The 26,219-nt window shown below is 39.2% G+C and overlaps 1 protein-coding gene across 2 annotated transcripts; it reads left to right on the top strand.

Moving 5' to 3' along the window:
* Positions 1–813: 813 nt before the first annotated feature.
* LOC136248921 (uncharacterized) lies at positions 814–25,532 on the top strand. 2 transcript variants are annotated; one of them, XR_010697910.1, is made up of 6 exons: positions 814–961; positions 6,969–7,046; positions 19,714–19,826; positions 21,550–21,609; positions 24,453–24,556; positions 25,354–25,532. XR_010697910.1 is itself a non-coding variant. In XM_066040781.1 (4 exons), the coding sequence occupies exon 1, from the start codon at positions 10,646–10,648 to the stop codon at positions 14,990–14,992; it is 4,347 nt and encodes a 1,448-aa protein (XP_065896853.1). In that variant the 5' UTR covers positions 10,025–10,645; the 3' UTR covers positions 14,993–19,826; positions 21,550–21,609; positions 24,453–24,556; positions 25,354–25,532. The 2 variants fall into 2 exon arrangements, 1 of the variants encoding a protein (XP_065896853.1); XM_066040781.1 differs by lacking the exons at positions 814–961; positions 6,969–7,046 and having other exon boundaries at positions 10,025–19,826.
* Positions 25,533–26,219: the final 687 nt, after the last annotated feature.

Raw genomic sequence — 26,219 nt, 5'->3', positions numbered from 1 at the left:
GTCATTTCGTTGTGGATAACAATTTAAGGATGGTAAGGATGGAGGAATGGTACCCTGTGGACTCGCTGTAGTTCTCATACCAGATAATTCTGCAAACTCCAAAGCCAGACATTGCCTAGTAAAACTTGATTGTGCAAATTAGCTAAGTGATAGTGTTAAGCACTTAACTTAATAGCTAAGCTTTGCAATGATGAGTAACTAGAACCAATGAGGAGAGGTTTCAGCGTAGATCTTCAGTGATGGTTTGAGGGTCATCGCTCTTTGAATCATCGTCCAATAACATCGAATATCGATCTGGCCTACTCCGAGGGTCACTTGGTGTCTAGTGGCCTTGTTTGATTGCTGGTCTTTCCAGCTTTCCAGCACTTTAACACCTAGTGCTGGGGGTGGTGGCAAGGGCAGTCCATCTAGCCCGGGTTAAAAAAATAAAAAAAGGTTTCAGCATAGCTAATAAATTTGTGAGATGTCAGCTTCTAAAATTGATACCACCATAGATTATTATGATGCCACCAGTTAGCTATGGTTGACAGTCATCCTAGACTGAGTTTTTTTTTGGGGGGGGGGGGAGGAAGACTGCTTCAGTAGAAAACTACTGCTTTTCAGCAATGCCCACACGGCATAACATATAATCATACACATTAACATCAGTACATGCAAATAAAAATTAGCTAAAATGAGATTCAAGTGTTTAAATTGTCCAAGAGTAGCTGCAGTGTAAATTGAGGCATTCAGTGAGTTCCAAATCTGCTATTCTTTCCATTTTATGACAGACATTTATATATGTCTCGATGATAAGCGCACCGCTGGCTCAAATTTTTGTAAAATACCCGGCCCAGTACCCAAGCCAGTCGGCGCCAGTGAAAGAGGAAGTATGTCTAGCTAGCTACATCGCCTGATCGAGTTTCAGTGGACTACGATTTAGTATCGACATGATGCGGCCGGTGTCCTCAGTTAACTTAAGGTATGTAGCTACTGTAGCGGTTTAGCGCGTGGCCAGACCTCTTTGTGACTTTGTCACTTGGGTAGGGAGAAAAAGAATTCTGAAGGCCTGGTCCGGTTTGAATACCCGTACTCCCTACCAATAAAAATAACAGTCTGGACTGGTTTAGTAGTATATTTTAACATAGCCGGATGATGTTAATATACCTAGTCGCCATTTTGAATAATACTAAAGATAAAAAAGAGGCGTGTTACTTAATTCTGCAGGTCTTATTGTTTTTGTGAAATGTGAGGCAGATCCTCAAAGGTAGATTTGTTCCCAATAGATATAATTCATACTTGTTTTAAAAAGCACTTTCTCTCTTCACACAATAACTTAAGTATATTTATATGTGGCACTTGTGTACTACAGATTATAATCAAGCCTACTATGCACCATTTTGTGAGAGCGGCTAGTATCTCTACCTTCTGTGATACATTGAATAGAAAATGTATTGCCTTGGATACATATGGCATTTGCTTTCTTGGTATTACTCTAGGATGAAACTTGATTAATTGTTTCTCATCCCCACCCGCATCTCTTTTTACCCCACCGCCTCTAATTTCATTATTGCTGTTATCAGTCACATGCACATGTATTTTGATGCTTAGAAGACTGACTATCATTTTTACAGCACAGCAAATGCCACTTGCACCTCAAAAAACGGTGGTAAAACGTAAGTTCTAGTTCTTAAAAGGCTTTAGGTAACATTTATAGTAACAGACAGCTTGATTTGTAGTATTTTCTTTAATAATGAATAATAAAAAATGACCTCCCACCCACCCGCATGGAAATCCAAATTTTTGTGGATGAGAAACAAGTAATCAAGTTTGCCTGGCCTAACTTGCTTTTCCTACCTACCATAAAAAAGGATACCAGGACACTTTCAGTCCCATGATACTGGATTGTATTTCATGTAACACTAAGCATTGCGTTGTGCTACCTTTTATTGTCATAGCAACAAACTTAATCTGTAGCAAGCAGCAGCTTTAAGTGCTATATTGTACTTCCTGGTCTTCTTGCTCAGAGCGTTCATCTTGCATGCCTGAACTGCTTCAATTTTCAGTGATCAGACTATCAGTAAATGTCTATTATCTGTAAAGCTGTACTGATGCAATTCAGGTATAACACAATCAGGAGCTTATAAGTGCCAAAGGCGCGAAGGAGCGTGATACTAGTGGTTCCAACATTTGACTAATTACTTAAACCTCAGTCCATGTAGGGCTTTCATCCTATGTTCACTACTACTTAGTGGTTTATTGCATCATCACCGTCAAGCTGTTTATCTTCAAAGGAAGCCATGATGAGTCTAAGTACTTGTGTGCTATTTGTAAACTAAAAGAGACTGAACAACTCTTAACAATGAACTAAGTAGCCATATGTTTTGTAAGCTCTCTGTGCTGTACTGAGAACCAGAAACAGAGCTGTGTTGAAATAATTCTTTTAATTACCCTACCAGTATTACTGACACTCTATGGCTGCATATTAACTGCTAGCACCTGTTAACATAACCAAGCACAGCCCAGGAAATTACTGCTCTCTTTATAAGGACATCTTTCATTAACAAAAGATAGAACACAGCTATACCCTGAGTGTTACACTGCTTGCGCTTATAAGCTCCTGACACAATATATCTCACTGTGTGTGGGAGGATCAAGTGCTGCCATGTACTGTATTTTTCATGCAGTACCAATTTGCTACATAACAATACTGTATGAGTCATACAGTGCAGTTTTGCACATATTTGGTTTCAATATATGCAGAACAGTTTTGTGAGGAATGCCCACTCAGACAGCACAATTGATCACATCACTAAATTAGCCAGACTGATCCTACCAGTCCAATCTGCGACTAGAAATAGATTGCATAGACACTTACTGACAGTCTAAATTGAAGCAGTTTGGGCACGTGAGAGACCAGGAAGTACAATATAACACTTAAAACTCTGTCTATGCTTGTGTGTATGAAAAATACAACACTTGGGAGTGTCTTGATGCTGTATTTAGTCTCTTGACATCCCCCTCGTGCTGTATTTTCCATACACACATGTGATGGTGTTTTAACTATAGTGAGTGCTTTCAGTATAGTACCTTATTGAAGCATTTCGTAACTCATCACTGACATTGGTTGCATGTATGAATTCACTAAAGATGGGCCTTATATAGTAGTCATAGTTCTTTAGGATGTTTGACACCCGATTACCATTGTAGATAAGTAGGTGAAACTTTAATAATAATGTACCGTATTTATCTGTATTAAAGCCGGGCTCAAATAAATGCCTGGGCTCATATACATGCTGGGTGCTTCGTCCCAAACTACATAATACACTCCTGGGTCCTTATAGATGCCGGGGTGCCAAAAACTAGGTGAACACCTGATGTACAAGAGTCTGTATACTGGATAGACACACTTCACCTTGTATTTCATTGTTGCAAAGTGAAGACTCCAAACTGTAAGTCGATAATATAAGTACTCTCAGCACCACTTTGTTCACAATCACCCTTCACCTTGTGTGCTCTAAGAAATAAATGCCTGGGCCTGAATAGATGTCAGGCTCGTTTACACGCCAGGTCCAAAATCACTTATAGGAAATAAACGCCCTGGCTTTTATACAGATAAATATGAGTACAACATCCAAGTTTACTATAATTATAGAAGTTTCCCTCATTCAGAGGTAATGTTGTTGGCACACTGAACCAGTTCAGTGGTGTTTCTACAGCTTTGAACCTGACAAAATAAGGTTTTCTGTTATTGAGAGGGGGCAAACTTAATAGTGTGTAGCATCTGGGGACAATCCCATTTTATTACTACTAACACTTTACAGTGACCAGCACTGTAGGACTTTACCCTACTAAAGGCTAGTGTTACACTAATATGCTTTCTAATGCTTAATACTGACACACTTTCCTGTGTGGAGCTGCTAATTGTAGTACTAGCCTATTTGTGATGGCTGTCACTTTAACTTGTGGTATCGATGTCTGCTGTATCTCAGCATACCAATAGGGGTTACTTACACAAGTATATCAAATATTTACAAAAAAAAAACAACAAAAAAAAAACAAACCAATATGCAATATGGTGTTTGCTGGTATTGTTGCATCCCTGTCAATGTGCACCTGTTTTTAGTGGTCATTATTAGTGATGCACCGATACCACTTTTCCACTACCGATCCGATACCGATACATTTGAGGCCAGAAATGGCCGATACCGATCTGATACCGATACTTTGCCCCACAGGCATTTCTCACAAGAAACAGCTAGTGATTTAGCTTACTAAACTCATTTGCTAATCCCATCAACTGCAGTTTGCTGGTTTTGTGGCTATCAATTACACGCAAAGATATTATTTCATGGCTTGCTTCAGTTTCCACTATACTAATAATGCTAGCTTCTTTTAAGGAATTCATGGCTTATATCAGCTTTCAATGCGCTATGTATGCTGCCATCTTGATAAGTAATTAAATGACGTCACTTGTAAAGTATCGGTTGGTAGCGGGCATTTATAGCTTTACCGATACAAGTCCGATACCGCCAAAATAGGGCCGATACCGATACTAGTATCGGTATCGGTGCATCACTAGTCATTATGATTAAAATTCTAGGCATTAATCCTGGCCTGGTTAATGGTCTTTTTTGTTATTGTCATTGGCAGTATTGTTGACTGGGTTGTGTCCAAATACTTGTTGGCACTATTGTAATTCTATCCTACATACCTAGTAGTCTAGTTTACACTACTTCCAGTAATACAGTTTCCTTGGAATTTGAGTGCTTGTGTAGTTTGGTCAGGGGACTACCATGCTGGTAAGTAGTGTTGGAACTTTAACAAGCCACAACCCATATATGGAACCTTAATCTGGTGATGTCAAATATCTATTGCCATCTCATCATTGTTAGCTGTTAGCTTAACAGGATGTAATGAAAGTTGAAGAATTGTGATGACTTCTTGTGGGGAAATTTTTGCCTTGTACTGGGATTTTTTTGCATGTTAGTGTGTTACTTGTAGGTATAACGTAATGTTGTAATATAAACTAGTATTAAAAGGGTCTCCAATAATCAACAAGTGATCGGAGATCGTTTTTTAGTATGCCACCTGACTGCTGTCAGCTTTTAATTTATGACTGCCTATCACAGCAGTTTTATCACAGCTACCATATCTCTGTGCCACAATATGATACATGTAGAATTATATTTTGTTATATACATAATTATAGAGATTCTAAGAGGAAAATATGCTCAAGATGTCATTGACTCATACTACACTATACTTTTCTCAATATTAATGCTCCCACAAGGATACTGTGATATGTTACTAACTATTTTAGCCCTTTTAAATGTAGTTTGGTACCGTAAGTCGGGTTGTTAAGCGCATGCACTTATAATTTTCGGAGAAAGCTTTTTGTAAAAATCATACTATCTGTTAGGCGCATACGCCTAATAAATAATTGTGGCGAGTGTGACACAGAATCACCACATTGTGAGAGTAGCTAATAGTTGCTACGCCAGTGTGTAAGAATATTTGACTCCATTTCTGGGTGAAATCCTTCATGACAATCAAGATTATCACTATCCAGATTATCACTATCCAGATGGCTAATTTACTGTATACATAGCGAAGGGAGACCTCAAGGGGGACGTGAGTACTTGAGGAGACATAAATTTTTCATTACTCTCAGGTTTTCTTGATGTTTCTTGCTGTGTGTAGCTTTATCGTCACATTTGCCAATGTGCGCTTATCATCCACGGTTAATTACAAGAAATGTCTATGCACTTAACAAATAATATGCGCTTAACAGATGCATGTGCTTAACAACCTGACTTTATGGTATTACAGTGAAACCTGTATATTAAGGTACCTTGGGACCAACCAAAAGTTATCAAGGTGTCCTGATTTTCCACGTGCTAAGGGATACATTTGACCATTACCAAGTATCCAGATTATGTGGGTGGCCTATAGATTTATATTACCCTAATAGATTTACCACTGCCTACTGAATTCCCAAATAGTTGGTGTTGGAATGATGGTATCACCAATGATAATAATAGAATTGCAACCTGTTTATAAAATGGTTAATGGTTTGCCCTACTCTTGACCAAGAGATAGTATGGATTGCATGAGAAGATATGAAATAGTATGGTACTTCCATACTGTTGTGTGAATTTGTTATGTATTAGGGACGAATATTGTTGACTGAATGTTTTGACTGTAAATGAACTAAGCTCCAAACGTTTTTTAGGATTAAAAATCAAGTTAAAAAGCTTATAAAAGAGACAAAATCAAAAGACTGAATTGTTTCTTAGTTGAAGTTCTAAGTGTATAACACTCCCATTAACCAATGTGAGAGTGGGGATTAATATCAAGGGTTTGAAACCTTATGGATGAATAAATTCAGCAGTAAAATAAATGAAACAAGAGAAAACGAATGTTAGAGTAGTGGTTCAGGCATACGAAAGTAAGAAATTAAACAAATGTTTGAACTAGTTGCTTTTTTAATGGCATACTGTAGTGAACAGTTACCTACAATAATGTACCGTTAATGGCATCTGATTGGTTACATTGGTGTGTAAACAAACTTTTTCAGTAGGTGATAATTGTGTTTGCTTTGGGCATAATTTTGATGTGACAAACCGTTCAATCAACTGTACAGTAAACTTTTGGGGTTTTGTAGATTTGTTAATTGAGTGGGCTGGCAATTAACATCAGTTATGTGGTGTAGAATAAACTATCAACGGTGAAATGTAATGACTATATTGGGCTTCATTGAAGTATAGTGGGCTGTTATTAGGAACAACATAGAAGTTTAGTTGTTCTCTTTCAGAGGTAAATGTTAAAAGACATTTCAGAAGGGACAAGAAATTTTAGGGAAACAAAACATCTCCTTCACCGTTCCCTAGAGAAACCACACATTTGGATTGTAAAGTTTTCTCTACATGTTTGTATACATTCACTTATAGCCTTTTTACTAGCTTATTGTGTTTTTGTGTTCATAGGATGTTCAGGTAAAGATATGAGTCTACTTGTTAGGGGAATATGTCTTTGTGCTTGAGTATAATGGACAGATGTACTGGGTGAGTGAGATAGTGTTTACTGTATATATAATCAATCTTTATTGTCTGAATATATTTTGCACTGCAGTGTTCATTCAGATTACCAACAACAATATGTAAAGTTTCTACTACTACAGTAATTGTTGTCTTTACTGTTCTTTAATGCTTGACTTAGGTATGTACGTCCACCACTTTAGAATATAGTTCATTGTATCAAGTTCTGAGTTTTAAATATGCTTTGATATGGCGGATCCTGTATAGTCACTTTCTGTGAGTTGGTTGTAGAGGAACTTCTTTGTTCAAATGTTTTGCAATACCGTAAACGAAAATGTGAGAGGCAAATATACTTGTGAATGCTTCTTGCATTTTACATCTTGAGAAATTCTGCTAGGTAAAACGTTGTATTTAAAGGTTATCATTCAAGAGTTCATGTAGTATCAAGTCTTATAAAATGGTATGGATATTTGACATATAAATAGCCTAATATAATTTTTTATCCCCTGGCTCACTGTCATACCATGATAGTAGGACTGATAGCTTCTCACATTGTGTTTTGTCCACATTTCTCCTGACCTTTTCATGTGTTACTCCCGATAGCTGTGGTTCAAGTATATGATGTTTTGAAAATTGCTATTTGGGATTACTGTAATGAAATTTAAGCACTTTATTTCTTGATATTGTACTTTGCATGGGAGGATCAAAACGATGCTGTGTATTGTATTCTCCATACAGCACTTATTAGCTGCATAACTGTATTGTGTGAGTCATACAGAACAGTCATGCGCTTAATTGGGAAAATACAGTACAGTTAGCTATGTGGAGAATTTATTTATGGAATGTTACGAAAACAGCACACTGTAAATCGCTTAAACTAATCCTACCGGTTCGTTCTATGGCTAGAAATAGACTGTATAAGCACTTACTAATCGTCTGATCACGAAGCTATTTAAACACGACTCCACTAAGACAGCACGATTGAGTCACGTGCATGACATTGTAAATCACTAAAACTAGCCTAACTAATCCTATTAGTTTGTTCCACAACTAGAAATAGACTATATAAACACTTACTGATATCCTGATCACCAAAAATCACAGCGGTTTGGGTACTAGGGATAATCGCTCCGAGCCAGACAACCAGGAAGTACAATATAACACCTAAAGCACCGCCAATGCTTGTGTGTACGAAAAATACAGCACTCGGCTTCACCTTGTGCTGTATTAGCCTCTTGACACGCCCCCCTCGTGCTGTATTTTTCGTACAGACGTGCGGCGGTGTTTTAACTATAACTTATAGAACTTTTTGTGAGTGAAATCAAAGGAAAAAGTATACTTTAAATTTCATAAAGTACACTCTCAGCTGGCCAACAGTGCTTCATCGACCACAAAGAGTGCTTTATTGCACTGCAAAGAGTGCTTTATTGAACAAATAAAGCACTCTTTGTGGGCAATAAAGCACAGTTGCCCACGCGCTCTAGTGCAGGCTAATAGCCTGCAGGGCTCACGCCAGTACCAACTAATCACCCAAGCCGATGAAGGCTGATAGCCTCACTGCGCTGAGTGATCAATCACCCCAGCCAATACAACTTCTACCGCTGGATTGCTTTTATAGATGTACCTAAATGCTTAGATGATGGGTGGGAGAAGGTAACGTTGCTGTTATGTTTGTTAATATAAACGGACAAGTCCTGAAGATATCACGGAAATATTTCACCATGTGACTCACAAAAGAATCAATTGTGGGTTGAGAACAAAACCTGCCAAAATATGCAATGAACGTCTACCATGCCAAACTATGGTGAACTACGCACGAGTTACTTTGTTAAACTAATTTGTGTGCATTCAGGCTGCTAATAGTTCGTGCAATGCGTGTTAATTACGAGTCCTAATGTATGGTGAAGCTGCACGACTAGAAAGTTCCATAAATCATTTAAAGCATAGCCTTGCTCGTGCTATATGAAAAATAAAGCACTCGGTCGCACGCCTCGTGCTTTATTTTTCATATAGCACTCGCGGCTATGCTTTAACATATACTTGTGGTTTTTGAGGTGATTTCCTCATGCTGGGGTAATATGATAGAAATAAAAGAGGAAGCTCAACATTATAGTTCCCAGGGATTTATAGTTTTTATTATTATTTGATGGTTAAATATTCAAGAGTCCTTCAAGAGAAGTTCCCTTATGGTGGCAGCAAGAGTACATAATAATAGAACTACTCTATTATGATGTACTCTTGGTGGCAGTGATGAATTTACTGCATCACAAAGCACAGAGATACTGAGTGTGTCTGTAAGATTCAAGAATCAATGCAAAAGTAATGACTTAGATACCATTGCTTAGAATTTTAGGCATTACTCCTAGCCATATTTTATTGTTGCTGTATTGTTATTGAATGTTCCCAATACTTGTTGAGATAAGGTCCTACCTGGCAATTTACACTACTTCCAGTAATACAATGTGAGTGCTGCTGTTTGCTGGAATTCACGTTTGGTTGGTCAGGGGATTACCATGCTGGTAAACCTTTATCAAACCCACAACCCATACATGGAACCTTTAATCTGGTGATATCAAATATTGGTTGCCAAGTCATGGTTGCTAATGTTCTGTTGCTAACAGGATATACTGTTATTGCCATTCATTGACAAGTAGAATGGTTGTTTTTTGTGGGGAATTTTTGTCTAGTATTATTATGATAATCTTTAAGTACATTACTTACTTGTCTGAGCAGGTGGTTGATGATAAGAACGTAACGTTGTGATGTAAATTAGTAGTACTTGGGTCTCCACTAATTACAAATGATTGGAGACTGTTTTCACTAGTATTGTCAATATGTAATAGTGATGGACATTTCCTACATTATAAGGAAACTTTGTATTTGAGTAGGGATCATAGAAATACCAAGCAATGAAACAAGGGAGGTCATCTACACCTGCAGTTATACTAGTAGATGTTTAATCCCTACTCCAGTCATACAGTCATGACTGAATTAGGGATTGAATGTCCACTAGTATAGCTGCAGATATAGATGACCTCCCTTGGTTCCTTGCTGTTTTATTTCTATAATCTATATTTTTGTTTACTTTTTTGTAACAATCACTGGTGAACCATGTAAACCACATCAAAGGAAAGGATGGTACCAGTCAGACATATCGTGCATCCCGACTGTCAATCACTGGAAGGGATTGTTGCCATTTTGCTTCGTTTTCAGCTCTGTTACACAGCATTACAAGCGAAGAACAGTACAAGAAGCATCTGTCGCGGCTCGCACCACGCGATGACATCATATAATTACGTAGGTAATTGAACCGGTTTTATTAGCGGGTTAGACGGGTTTTTTTTGGTGTTCTTTTTAATGTAACAAGGTGTGTAAAAAGGCGGGAATTTTATTAGTAGTAAAAAATAAGTTGTGCGAACCAGCGCTCGTCTGTCGCTAAGACATTTGGTGCCGAAACCCGGGACTTTCAAGGTTGAAGAGCGTGGATTCGTTTTGAGTCGCCTTACTCATTTGTAACCCGAAACCCTGAAGTTGTGGTACCGTGACAGTGAAACGGTACCACGTAAGGCGAGTAACTTTGAGCTACGTGATTGTTTGTTTCCTTTTTGAATTTTACAGAATTGAAGATGCCGCTTGTCAGCAGTTTGAAAAGCTCCCGCACACGTGAGAAGAGGGCGTTAATTAAGGAAGAGGCCGAAGCCCAGAAATTAATGCAAGCCGACGTCGATGACGATCTTCCGAAAGTTGTTAAGTCACTTATGTTGGTGGGGAAAGTCCTAATAAACTTAGACGCGAAGCTGTCGCGACTTGAGTCGGCGAATGAGAAGGTAATCGAGGCATTGGAGCAAAACGATGAACCAGAGAGCTCGGAACAGTTTCAAGGAGTTCTTGACGAAGAGGCAGAGTTAATTGATGGCGTTGTCAGTAGAATATCGGAATTGAAAATCCTGAAAGGTGAATTGGAACGGAAGCGTGCCATGCTAGAGACAGTTCGAAGCCGTACATCAAACAATACCAGTGCAACAGAGCAGGCAGCTCAACTGAGCCCAGTAAGTTCCGATCTATCTAGTATATGGACACCACCTAGTACTAGTGTACAAGCCCCAATTAAACCACCACATATAGAGATTACTTCCTTTGATGGAGATGTCCTCAAATGGCAAGAATTTTGGGACCAGTTTGAAGCGGCTATCCATAAGGCTAGGTTTTCCTCCATTGATAAAATGAATTACCTCAAATCAAGATTGAGGGGAGAAGCGCTTGATGCCATTTCTGGGTATCAGCTATCCAATAGCAATTATGATGTGGTTGTTGACGTGCTTAAGCGTAGATTTGGGAATCCTCAGCTGATCATAGATGCACACTACCGTAATCTATCACATCTCCCCACTGCTACTAATCAAACCAGTAGTTTGAGACAATGCTACGATTCAATTGAGCGCCATTTGCGCAGCCTTGAGGCAATGGGAGAGAGTGTTAATCATCGCCACTTTGTGGCTTTGATATCTGAGAAGCTACCACAGAAAGTTTTGTACCAGTTGTACATGTTGAAAGCCGATGGGGAAGACTGGACAGTTCCCAAGCTACGACAGTTATTAGAGAAGCACATAACAGCACTAGAGATGGCAGGTGGTGAGCCTCGTCCCACAGTGAGACCCAATGCCAAGTATCCCCAAAGAGAAGGGTCGGGACAGTCTTATTACTCAAAGTCTACGGCAGGAGGCTTGTTAGCAAGTAATGCTAGAAGTACCACGGTTTCCAGAACTACCCCTACGCAGATCAAGTGTTTTTACTGTGGCCAGTCCCACTGGTCTGACGAATGTACAAGGGTTACAACCTTACAGGCAAGGAAAGAAAAATTGAAGAATTCTTGTTTCAAATGTTTACAGAGGGGACACATGTCAAAGGACTGTAGACGAAGCAGACAGTGTGCTCATTGTGGCAAACTGGGTCATCATCGAAGTCTGTGTACTAAGCTATTTGGAATTGAAAGTGAGGAAGTGAGGAATGACAGTAGTACAGAAGCCCAGACAGTCAGTAGTGTAGTTGAAGGAGAGAAAGCAATGTTGACCTCAAGCAACCAAGTTCTGATGCAGACAGCCACATGCACCGTTAAGAATATCTCAGGTGAAAGCTCACTCTCGGTGCGAATGATATTGGACTCCGGCAGTCAAAGGACATATATTACGGAGAAGCTGGCTAAGGATCTCGGCCTTCATTTGAATCCTCCTGAGAAGCTGACTGTCGTTACATTTGGAACGGAGAAGCCAAAGTACCTCCGATACAAACCCAGTAGATTACAACTAATGCTGAAGGATGGAAGCTCAATGGTTTTGGGTGTCAGTGTTGTCCCTAATATAACTGGCAAGATCAACAGATTCCCACTCGGGACACAACATGTAGAGTTTTTAAACAAGAAGTTTGGCCAGGATATGTTGGCCGATTCATTACCCCACTACACTGAGTCAGCCACAATCAACATGTTGATCGGGAATGATTGTTATTTCGATTTGCTAGAACCACAAAAATTGGACTTGGGAGGTGGTCTTTTTCTCTTCAATTCAAAACTGGGCTGGATTTTGGGAGGCCAAACTGAGAATACTGCTCTAAATAAGGGTGCTGAGTCACATCTCTTAACTGGCACTCTTGAAATTGCTACCTTGGACACCAAAGCAGATGTCTATGCTATGAATAATACTGATATGCTCTCAGTTTTTAGACCCAATTTGGAGTCCTTTTGGAATCTTGAAGCCATTGGGATAACAGATTCACCGAAGACATGCGATGATGATAAGGCCTTGGAGAATTTTCAGAAGACAGTGAGTTACCAAGCCAACAGATACTTTGTCACTTGGCCATGGAAGGAGCCAAATCCGATAATACCTGAGAATTATCAACTGGCTGAGGGCAGGCTCAAGTCCACACTTGGCAAACTACAGAAGAATCCTCAGCTACTTCAGTCTTACGCAGCAGTTATACAAGAGCAACTAGAGCGGGGCATAATTGAGAGAGTATCAAGTGAGTCAATTCAAGGTATTGCTAAGCACTACATACCACACCATGCTGTAGTTACCCCCACAAAAGCAACCACCAAAGTGCAGGTGGTGTATGATGCCTCGGCTAAGACAAAACAAAGCAACAAAAGCTTAAATGAATGTTTGTATCGAGGGCCGGTGTTGTTACCTGACCTTTGTGGGCTGCTCATTAGATTTCGTTTACATCCCATTGCTGTGGTAGCTGATCTAGAGAAAGCTTTTCTAAGTGTTGGGCTGCAGTGTCAGGACAGAGACGTCACTAGGTTCCTTTGGCTGAAGGACCCCACAATTCCAAGCTTGAAGAATAATGTTCAAATCTATCGCTTTTGCCGCATACCGTTCGGAGTGATATCTAGTCCATTCTTGTTAGCAGCCACCATCACGTATCACTTACAGCAAAGTGACAACCAGTTCGCTGAACTCCTTAAGCGAGACATTTACGTAGACAATGTGATAAGTGGAGTCAGTACACTTGAAGAAGCCAAGACTCTCTACAAGGAGGCTAAAGGCGTGTTTGCAGCTGCTTCTATGAATATGAGAGAGTGGGCATCTAACTCACAGCAGTTCATGGAATTTATCCCACAACCTGATCGAACAGCTAATCCAGATCAGAAGATTCTGGGTATCAAGTGGAATTCGTGTAAGGACGTGTTATCGGTACCTGGTATCTCCTTAGATAAGATGGAAAGTGTTCCAACGAAGAGAAAAGTGCTACAGATGGCTGCATGTATTTTTGACCCTCTAGGTTTTTTTTCACCTACGGTCTTGAAGGCTAAACTGTTAATGAAGAAGCTGTGGATGAAAAGGTTGGATTGGGATGAGAAACTGGATGATGAGTGCCTGAAGGAGTGGCTTGAAATCAGCAAGCAGTTGGGATGTATTCCGTCATATCACCTGCCGAGGTTCATTGGCATTAGGGACCAAGGTTCGGGATCTGTTGAACACAGATTAGTTTGTTTTTGTGATGCCTCAGGCATGGCATATGCGACTTCTGTTTATTTACACCAGTCATGTACTGACTCTTGCAGAGTTGATCTAGTATTCTCAAAGACTCGTCTGGCACCATCAGAAACAACCATACCGCGATTAGAATTGTTGGCTGTGCTTATTGGAGTTAGGGCCCTAAGATTTGTCATGAGAGAATTACATTTACCAACTTCCGGTCTTACATTATTTACTGATTCCATCTGTGTACTGCATTGGCTGAAAACCAGCAAACCTCTGTCAGTTTTCGTGGCAAACAGAGTGAAAGAGATCAAATCTCTGACAGGAGTGACGTATGCTCATGTTCCCTCGAAAGACAATCCTGCAGACATGGCCACCAGGGGAAAATCCCCAGAAGAGCTATCATCTTCCATTTGGTGGAATGGACCAGTTTGGGTAGCTAAGCCAGTTCAGCAGTGGCCAGATTCTAGATCGATTGACAGTGATGGTAGTCCACAAGGATTTGAAACTGAAGTTAAAGGAAGCAAGACATTCTATGAAACTAAGCTTGTTTGTGGGGAGGATCCTCCCAGAGAACCCATGGAAATAAAGCATGACCTTTCTGTTATTGATGAGAACAGGTATCCATCCCTGTTAAAGCTGTTGAGAGTGACAGCTTGGGCCCTACGGTTTATTAGTAAACTGAAGAATGGTAGAGATTCGTTGACAGGACCACTAACGGCTCAAGAGATACGGAAAGCTAAGCTATTGTGGGAACTCCACATTCAACAGAAGTACTACGCAGATGTTGCTTACAAGGTCACACATGGGAAGAAGAGTAACTTGAAGAATCAGTTAAACTTGCAGATTGATGAGAATGGTCTCCTCAGATGTTATGGAAGATTGCTTAATGCTGAGCTGACACAAGGAGCAAAACATCCTGTACTGTTGCCAAAACAAGGGTACTTCACCAAGTTGGTAGTTGAGCACTATCATCGGAAGATGCTACATTAGCACAAACTCGGCAACAGTACTGGATACCTCAAGGACGTGCTCTTATAAGGAAAGCTTTGAAAGATTGTCGAATTTGTAAGAGGTTTGAAGGAAGTCCCTTTGCAATGCCAGAGATGCCACCATTGCCACGAGAACGTGTCGCCCGATCATTACCCTTTGAGTTCACGGGTCTTGATTATTTTGGGCCAATGTACATTAAACAGTTTGTACAAAGATCTGATGAGACATCTGATGAAGGTGTTGAAACAGTGATTTCCAAAGTTTGGGTGTGTTTATTCACCTGTTTAGCTGTTCGCGCTGTCCATCTTGAACTGGTTGGTGATATGACCACTGAAGAGTTCATACTTTGTTTACGTAGGTTTATGGCACGACGAGGAGTGCCCCGTCAGATCGTATCTGATAATGCTAAGCAGTTTAAGTTGGCGAAGGCTACTCTTGACCAGGCTTGGAGCACAATGTTGACAAGTAGCGATGTCAGGGATTACTCCACGAAGCAAGGAATCCAATGGAAATTCATTGTTGAGTTGGCCCCATGGATGGGAGGGTTCTATGAGAGATTGGTGGGGATTACTAAGAGAGCCCTCAGGAAGACCTTGGGAACTCAATGTTTAACGGAAAGGCAACTGACAACCGTCCTGACAGAGGTGGAAGCAGTAGTGAACTTGCGTCCCTTAGTATATGTTGATGAAGACATCAACTCCAGCAGAATACTCACCCCAGCTGACTTCCTTTCACTGCATTCTCAGCATATCATGCCTGATATAGTTGATGATTCTGACCCAGAATTTGATGCTCAGAACAAGCCAAACACAGCTCAGCAGTTGTTGAATACTTGGAAGAAAGGTCAAAACCGTCTGAATCAATTTTGGAGCTCATAGAAGAATGATTATATGTTGAGCTTGAGAGAGCGAGTACAAAAGAAGTCACGTGGACAAGTGATTAGATGCCCTCAAGTGGGCGACGTAGTGCTGATCAGGGACAAATTACCTCGTGGTCAGTGGAGAATTGGCAAGATATCCGAGATGATTTTTGGACGAGACCAAAGGGTTAGATCAGCTAAGGTCTTGGTCGCACCACACAGATACTTGCATAGAGCATTAAGTTTGTTGTACCCCATCGAATGTCCTGAGATCAGAGACAACACAGATGATCAAGTAGATGGTATACAGGGAAACCATCCTCTATCAATTGTTGAGGAAAATGCCGCTGAAATGACTGATGAAGCTGAAGATATTGATGGACCTGAAAAACTGATGCCAACTGATATTGCAAGTCACTGTACTCCTGAGGGTGGTAACGATGATTTATTGATGTCAATAACTGGTCGTCCAAGGAGAAAAGCAATGATAGCCGCCAGACAGAAGATAAAGAGTTGGTTGAACACCGAAGGGAGTACTTTGGTCTGGGGAGTGTCGCGGCTCGCGCCACGCGATGACATCATATAATTACGTAGGTAATTGAACCGGTTTTATTAGCGGGTTAGACAGGGTTTTTTTGGTGTTCTTTTTAATGTAACAAGGTGTGCAAAAAGGCGGGAATTTTATTAGTAGTAAAAAATAAGTTGTGTGAACCAGCGCTCGTCTGTCGCTAAGACAGCATCTCTGCAATCAGTCCAGTCACTATGGAAAGATTAAATGTAACTATCAATTACTGAGAAGCAACTGGCTATTCCGCCTTGTTTTCAGCTATGTTATACCTGTTATATCATTACAAACAAAGAACACAATGAGAAGGGCCTCTGTATTCATTCTACACACTTTGGAAATTTTCTCATAACAACCAGCTTGCACTGAAGCCACCGTGTATTACCACAAATCAGCATCTTCGAGGCAGTGGAGAAAGAAATAGGTGGACAAATGATGCATGCACTGTAGCTGCTGCGGTTAGCTAAAGGTACGTCTTGGGCCGAAGCAACATAGAACAATGATGAAGTCCAGCACCTAGTCGAATTACTGTATGCTTGGCTGGAAGCATCAGTTAGTTGGTTAGTAGAAAAGGTTAAATGGAAATTTTAAATATCTTGTTGGAAGGGTTTGGGGACACTGAAGGCATTTTGGGGCTTGGTTATGCTTAACCCTTTATTACCGAAGTTTTTTTTACAAAACCGCAAGTGTGAAAACTTTTATGGCTTGTGGGAACTGTGGGCGATACGAGTGGACCCCACCCATTAATTAACCCATCAAGCTATATACCGTTTGATAGCCATCTCTCTCTTCTACCAACACAGCTAGAATACTTACAGATCACACACACAACTCACGAGCTATGAAGCGAAGAAAGCGTATCTTCTCCGTATCGCCATGGCATTGAAAGATGGGCGCATCTTACTAATCAACGCGATGACATCACACTATTTATTTTTAGAATCCTTATCACGTGGGGAATGGAGTAATTCCAACTAAAGCCTCCTAGTAGCAGGGAGAAGGCGAACATGGAGTTTTAAACAGGTATTATTGTTTTGTATACGCTATTTTATATTGCCAAGTGCCATAACTTGCCCATGCTTCTTCCTATCGCCGAACGGTAAACTTCATTAGAAACGCCCGGTCCTTCTGAGCAGTTTGGTAGCAATTTCAGCTTCGTAGCCCCTAGGAAAAAGGAGTTATGGCTCCGTTTATAAAGGGCACTCGTTATGGCAATATATTAGCCATTCGATAATAAAGGGTTAACCAACACTACCAAGCTATTTTGAAGGGAAAATGAAGTTGTTTTTTTGGATGATATTGAAGGGCAAGATAACCCAAACCTCCATGATCCCTAATATACAGTACTACCATACTGTATGATGCTTTATCATACGTTATCAATTATCAGGATTAAGTTCTGTATCACAGTCTGTATCATAGTATGATATACATAGTATCTTATATCTTACTTAGGTGGAGGTTTCAAAGCAAATTTAAGACAAAAATATGCTTAAGATGTCATCATGATGCAATTTTCTTGATGTATTAATACTTGCAGTGTTGTGTGTGTCTGTTTTGTGTCTCCTCAACCAATAAATGTGCAGTCCATACTGTCTCTTGATCAAGAGTTGGGCTAATCATTGGCCATTTCATAAACAGGTCTTGAAATACTACTACATACTTGTTACGTCTTGTCATCCATAACACCATCACAGCTATTTGAAATGGGCATTCAGTGGGAATAAAATATTAATCCAGTGGTAAAATCAATAAGAGTTAATTAATACTAACATTTTAAAAGGCTAAATTTTTAATGACTATATCTCAAGCTGTGGTTTGTAGGCTTAGCAAACACTTGTGTAAATTTCATTACTGTATGGCCGTTTCCCATTTGGTTGTAAATAATCACTGGACTGGACTACTGGACTGATATATGTTGTTTTCCACGTGCTAAGGTTGGGGTTTATTGAGTGTCCTAAGGGCCTTCAGGGAACCTTCAACCTGCTGATCTGAGCAGGAGAATAAGTGAAAACTCTCTTCTAAGGATTTCACTACTTCTTATTATGTTCTACAGCACTTATACACTCTTACTATTGTGCTGCATAGAACGTGATAGCAATGGTTATCCAAACTCAACTTACCAATGATAATCTCGAGTGATGCAGACCATCTGAGACATAAGTTAGTAAGCATCTGTCCTAGGACATCATGTTTACCATGGGCATAAGTTTGCTACCAATTGTGCATCCCCTGTCATCAAAGTCCATGGGGCGTTACTATTCAGTGGACTGGACTGGTTTGTTCTTGCACATTGTATGGTTGGATTTGCTGAGTTTTACCAGTTGATGGCAGTTTGGTAGCCTGTAGCGCACTATTAAACACTGAATACAGGTAGTGAAATGTACAAAAACTGTCTTTTAATAATTTTGCTACTGTTCAGTTATGCTGCTATACAGCATGGGGCTTGATACAACACTTACTCCTTACGTTGTAATGCTGCTATATGCATGACAGCCATAGTTAATCAGCAATCATCTTTCCAGTTGATGATGATATCCTTAGAGCAAGCAAACTGTGTAGTCTTTTGTGGCATCTATAGGGGCTTAGCTTTTTCAGCACTGGCACTTATAATTTCTAATTGTTAAGCCTCTGTGATAAAATAGACGTCTGCCACAAAAAACTACATAGCTCGCTCATTGAGCTTGCTCTTTGTCAATTGGAAAGATGATTGCTGATTAACTATGGCTGTCACATAGCAGCATTACAGGGTAAGGAGTGAGTGTTGTATTGAGCCCCATGCTATGTAGCAGCATAACTGGACAGTAGCAAAATTATTTAAAAGGCAGTTTCTGTACATCTCACTGCCTGTATTCAGTGTTTAATAGTGAGCTGCAGACTACCAAACTGCCATTAACTCAGTAAATCCAACCATACAATGTACAAGAACAGAAAAAAAAATGCCAGTCCAGTAGTCCAGTCCACTGAATAGTAACGCCCAAGTCTATGGTGTCATGTGAAAATGAACCAATCACAAAGAGATTTAAATGGGATTCCCCACGTTTGATTGGTTATTTTAGTTGAATCCGAAAAAACTTCATGACCACGGATGCACAATCCACAATGTGAACTTGACTGTATAGCAAGCTGTTATGCTTTACTGACTCAGTGATTGGGCTGACGTTTGGCACTGGTTATGTTTGAGTGAAATGGTTGTCTCTTGTGTGCATGGAAATGTCCCTTTATGTGCAATTATTTCATCACAATTGACCAGCACCAACAATTGATGTTATCACTGTGTGTTGTTTGTTTTCATAGGATGATTATCTTGGGTGCTACTGGTTGTTTAGTGTGTGACCAAGATCTGTGAAGGGTCACACAGATAAAGGGAAGACATACAACAAAGATCTAGTGGTATACTCAGTGCTGAGGTGAGTGGATACACTGTACTGTCTTCAACAACAAAAACTTTGGTATGCCTAATGAGGTAGAATTATATTACCAACCAGTTAACCACTGTGAAGTTAATCATTTGAAAATTTGTAATGCTTTGAATGTTTCCTAATTATCTTGATTGAATTTTGGTTGTTTTGTTACAATGTGGTACTTATGCAGAGAAGGTTGGACGAGTTCACGTGAGCTGTACTTTTCATTGGAAAATCTTCGTTTCAAGACAATTTTATTAAAACTATAGTGCATTTGAAAGTTTATGTAGTTCTAAACCTAACGGCGTGGTGATCCCCAGTGAACCCTGCTGATTTGGCTGGTAACAAAGCCAGAGTTTAAAGCACCAATAAAATTAATTACGCAAAATCAGTTTTATTGAGGAAGGTAATACAGCGATCTCAGTGTAACGCAGTGAAGGGTCGGTGTTTTATTATTGAAAACGTACATGACAAGTCTGGTGAAGTTGTATGTATCAAATCACAATTTGTTAATTTCATCCCGAATCTCAAGTGCCTTGAGAAAACAAAGTACATAACCTTGAAGCCTACGTGAAGATATCTAATGAACCCCAGTGAACTCCATAGATTTTCAGTTTAGTATTGCGACTATTGAGGGTCACGTGAAATACCAAAGAAAAAAATGCAATTAAGAGCAATATATTTAAGTAGCACTTATAGTGCGTCCAACCTCCTCTGCTTATCATGTGTAGTTTTGGAGTTGATGTATGTCTTCACATTCATGCGCTGTGCAACATGAAATTCTTACGTGTCTGTACTTGGTGTTCAGTTAATAAGGTACATAGAAATTTTTGTGGTGGCATAATTTTGCAGTGTAATTGGTGATGGTGATTTTTTTGTGATGGTTAATGCAGCAAGTGATGTGTTTACTAACTTGTTATTGTAACCCTTTCCTGATGTCTGGAATTTTTGCGGTTGCATGGTTTATTGCTTAGATGTGGATGCGTTGATCGCCAGGACACTTATCCAAATTTACCCAGTACACAATTTAACCTCTGAAATCAGGACACCTAGGTACCTTGACAGTTAAGACACTTGTGCATACTACCAGCAATAAACCTGTTGGTGCTTATTGGTGCTTATGAGCTCCTGATACTACGTGGTCTCATTTGGCTTTTAGGAGTTGTAGGATTTGTATGCTGTCTATTTTTTAACATATCATATCCTATTGAGAATTGGTATAACTGTTAAACCAAGTTGACTTTTGTTAGCAACGTTGTAAACTAGTCAGTGTGGTCTGTACTTGTTAGTACATGCTATAACCCACCTTGTACATGTGCCCTAGTTTTGTCCTAGTCCTAGTTATGCCAATTTGAGTGTCAATACACACAGCAACCCAAAAGGACTATAACTATTCTTTAACCTTGATTTGCTCATTGGCTGCAATAGCAGAGAAACATTTCCTAATTTGTAGGAAACATTTTTGAAACAGTTATCTCCGATTACCAAGTGAATAGTGTTTACTGTAACAGCATAATAAAAAAAAATTATGCTTGTGTGTGCTTTTGGAAAGTTGTATATAAAATGTCTAAATCAACAGAATCCTTATCATGGTGATTTATTTTAGAGACATGTTATCAGACTATCAACCTCCCTTGTGCACATGTATGTCTTGTTGAAGTTGGGAGGATAAAAACCACCTTCAAATGTTTTTGTCTTTATGTTATATCTTTCCATTTTTACTCCATAGCATTGCTGATGCTAGTGGTTTGCAACTGTTTCCAGTGATGTAATGAAGAGTTCTTGGAAAGTGAGTGTTATGATGTTTTAGTTGCTAGAGGAATTGCTGTATCATGCCTTAGTCCATGAACCCATACTGGAACCAAGTTCATGTTGTAGAAATGCCATGTCATCTAACAGGATGTGGTTGCTCTAACTATGTGATGTTTGGGTGTATAGTGTTCTTTGTGCAGTATTTGTGTTTGTACACTTAGAAAAGGGTGCCCCATCTATAACTCTTCAATCAAAACTTTTGTAATAATTCCCACAAGTTAATATATTCTATGCAGTACTTCACCATTATGTTGTCTACTGTATGGCTTCAATTATCTACCATATTAGGTGAAAAGGCTCAAGTAACATTCTACTAGTAGCTAAAATTACTATGGTCACCTCATCCTCATTTAGAAACCACCGATCCAAGTGATTTCAGAGAAAAAAACCACAATCGTGGAAAAACCTGAATTACAAACAGCTCTGTACATAACACTAACACCACATTATCTGTGTGTAGTTGTACTAGCATACTTTGGTCTTTGAATTCTTGATCACATGTCCTTCATCCTCGATGCAGTAATTCCAACAATTTCAAAATGCAAGAATTCACTAGAAGTGCAATTTCCTGCCTTACCCGAAGAAGTCTATATGTCATTCCAAACAATGTCATATGAAGCTATTACCAATGAGTTTTTGCAGCCTGGTATTGAGGAATAAATGGTGTATACATCAATCACACTACCTACAATGTGATATAAGCTGCATGTGTGATGTTGTGTTGATTCTTCACACCGTGGTACAATACATTACAGCTTGAAATAATTTGCTGTGTAATTTAACCGACCCAACATGACTAGATGAGGTGGGTTGGCTTGGGCTAGGATACAATGTGATTGCATTCCAATACTTTGTATTTCAGAAAATGTGTGAAGTCAAAATCTTTGTCCTTATTAGGTTATTTCTATTGTGTCCTTAATTTGGGGCGTTTGGTAGGAGAGGTTTCACTGTAGATATATCAGATTATCAAGTTATTGTAAGGACTGTTGGGATAAGGATGATAAGCTTACCACCCTGATAATTTTACAACAGAACTCACATTTGACTGACCTCAACAGTCACAGATTATACAATAAAAGAACAACACAGGAAGTTGAAATTACTGTAAACTACTCTGTTTGTATATCAAAATTACCAGATAGTGTTTATAGTTATAAAACACACCTCCAATCACTTGGGTGTAATGCTAACTGAACTTGTAACAATTGTCACTTTTAGTATTGTTCACTTTACTGGTTACTATATTGGTAGTTGATGAAAATACTGTTTGTGAATGAGTACTCGGTATCCATTGTATGTGTGGGTGCCTATCAACCTGTAAAATCAGGACACTTAGGTCAGTCCCATGATTTCCCATATCAATAGTACTGTCTAGTAGGGACCACAAAGGTGTGGGCGTGGCCCATGAAAAATATCACCCAAAAACCAGCCTCGCTTTTCCCTGATGACAATTAAACAGTATTGGTTAAGCCCAAACTAGCCTTTGAAATGTTTTCAACAAGTTTCTATGAATTTTTTAACCCTTAAACCCACATATTCCACTAAACTGGATTTAAACTTAATAAATACGCATGCCTTGCACAAAGCACTGTAACTTTCAAAGCGTCCATCCTATGGCTATGCAATTTACATCATTCTACTTGTGATGTAACAAGGATTAAAATGATACCTAGGGTTTTACCTTAATGCTAAATGGTGAGGTCAAAACTAGCTGTGAAAATAACTTTTCGGTAGGGAAACACGCAAACCCTTTACATACCTTTACAAAATGGTCGATAACTTGATGGTAGTTGCTCCTATCACCTTGCAACAACTTCCAATTGATTCGTTGTGAAATTTTCTATCAGGCTATATATGACTCACGTGAGTAAACCACAATCGAAATTAAACACATGACAAGAATTTTGAAACATGGAAACACGACTCATTGCTGTTCATCGCTTCATAACAAGTAAGCCGCTATAGTTATGGTGTTCTTTCAAGTAACCCAGTGAGCATACTATGTGTAGTTGTAGGCTGTGAGAATTAAGTTACCCTACCTAGTGTCGCCGTGTGTGCCCATATTGTGTAAACACGCATTTCCGAAAAGTTTTCTGTGGGTTTAAGGGTTAAAAAGAAATTATTAAATGGAATTGACTGACTGATTGACTGATGCCTTCAGACAAGCGTACCTTCAGCCGGACATGTACTTTTTGGCATATCGTAGTACATACAATGCATTCTTCATGGACTTACCAGAGTCCCCCTTTGTGTCCCATTCATCTTTGCTAACAGCGAAAGGTGTTGATTTGGCTTGGCAGTAGTGTGTGATGGCTTCCCTTTGTAACGGAAATCATCCATATTTTTCATAGTGGCTACTTTGATTGTAAAGGTGCTTTTTGAACAGTTCTTAATTCATAATGCTGTGTAACGGGTTGAACATAGCTGACAACGAAGCACAATGCATACTTCACTTTTCAGATGATAATTGATAGCTGGGATGTGCAAGACCATTTCAAATGTGGTATGCATGGGTTCACCAGTCATAATAATTTTTTTTTTTAATTAATCAAGTTCACCAAAAATTTTTGGAGTTTTCAACTAGAGTAGGGACCATAGCATATTGATAAAAGGTACTGAAACAAGCTGGAGTAGTGCATGATATTAAATCACAGTAAAACAATAAGAAGTGTTATAATTCCAAAAATTTTTGGTGTACTTAAGTTTCATGGTTTTAATATTGCCCTACCAATCAAGCCCTTTTGTTGTATGATGGCCTTTTTGTTGTACACTGCTAATGAGCGTTTGCCAATGTTTATGTTTCATAATTTTTTCTTATAGGGTGAAGTGTTATTGCTGTCACTTAATCCGCTGAAGTAAATTTTGAAAGTGGACAGTGTTTTCAAAACAACTTGTGGAGAAGTTGATGTGAAAGGTTTCATTTAGTAAGTAATGGTATCTATCAATTGTTGAATTATCAATATCGAGTTAGTACCACTGACTTTGTGGGCCGTACAACAAACTACTTGTGCAACTGGTTTAACTTGCTAGCAGTAACCATGATAATGAACCTTTGGTGGGGTAAAGCAGTATCCAAATGTTATAAAACCGAAGTAAGCTTCAAACTATTTGTCTAATCCATACAGACGACATCCATTTAATATTAACTGGCTGCACTAGTAATTTGAATTCTAATATCTACTGTAGCCTCCTTCTGTTTTGCATGGCGTGTTTATCATCATCTGTTGAGATGATTTGATATTTGGCCTAGGCAGGAAATTACCTTGTCACACTCAAACATAATAATTTATTTGGAAGTTCCCTTGTCACACACAGACTATTAAAACACCTTTTGGTATGTGCTAGAAGTGTGTCATGTTATTGTTATGGTGATGTAATAACTACACATCTATTGTGTACAGAGGTTCTAATAGTTTATGCTAATAACAAATGGAAATCACATGTACAAAATTTTGACCAATCAAATCGCTATATTAATTAAACTTCAAAGTTCAAACCACATGTGAATTCTTTGTATTATACAAGAATTATTGAAAGAATCCCGATATATTTATTACCAGCTTGCATAGTGAGGTGAGTGAATAAGCATGTTAAACACTTTGTCAGCTAAAAGTTTGAGGATTTTACCATGCGATTGAACAATAAAAACCTTTTCAATATCCAAATTTTATTTATAATACAATGTGGTGTATATTTTTAATCAAGTGTTGTATTGTTGCAGACCCTTTGAGGACGTCATCAAAGATTGTTGAAGTACTACTACCCTGATTATTGACATTTTGTATTTTAATGCTTGATGGAACAGAAGGAGACATTTATAACAATAACAATATAGTAAAAGTTTTGTTGAGTGTTTTGTATCCGTATTTGTGTGTATTCATAGGTCTAATGATGATGAAATGGCTAACTGTTGCGCGTGTGGAATCTTGTGGTTACTATTTTGCGCATTAGTGGTATTACAGTTTCCCCGCGTAAGTTTTATTGCGCGTTAGTGGTATTACTGTTTCCCCGCGTAAGTTTTATTTCATAATCACATTTGGTAAGGTGGAGCTGCAGCTTTTCGTTGTTTGATTTATCATGGCCTCGACACATAAAGGTGCGTACATGTTTCACATGTTGTGCTGCAGCTAAGTATGTGTGAGGGTTTGTAGCGCTTGGGAAACGCAGCGTGTAGGTTGTTTCGTAGTTTCAAGCTACTGCAGCGGCTGTTAGAAAATAGAAGGGTTCTGTGCAAGAAGACAATACTGTGTATGTATAATAAATTGCTACAACTACATAACTAGCTACTGCTACATAAAGGAAAACACTACAGGCTAGAAGGTATAGCGATGTCACCCTTCGCGTCGCGTCTACTCTGCACTGCAGGTGGATTTGTTATAAACTTTAGCTATTTGGTGCATACATGGGAAAAGCGATTTATATTTGTGCTAGTGTAGCTACATACAATAACTCTTCGTACGCGTTTTGTATGCACCCAGTTTGAACATGCGTGAACGAAGAGAAACTTTTTCAGGTACTTTCCCGTAAACTTCCCCAGTACTTACAGTGGTTTCCTGCCATTGTTGTGGTTCAGTGACTCTTCATTGT

This window comes from Dysidea avara, chromosome 3 (genome assembly GCF_963678975.1).
Source record: "Dysidea avara chromosome 3, odDysAvar1.4, whole genome shotgun sequence".
NCBI lineage: Eukaryota > Metazoa > Porifera > Demospongiae > Dictyoceratida > Dysideidae > Dysidea > Dysidea avara.
Note: the sequence above shows the minus strand (reverse complement) of the source record. Positions and strands in the feature narration are given on the sequence as shown.

Bases quoted from the DNA above. Each gene is read 5' to 3' on its own strand.
- LOC136248921 (XM_066040781.1), top strand. From the start codon at position 10,646: ATGCCGCTTGTCAGCAGTTTGAAAAGCTCCCGCACACGTGAGAAGAGG.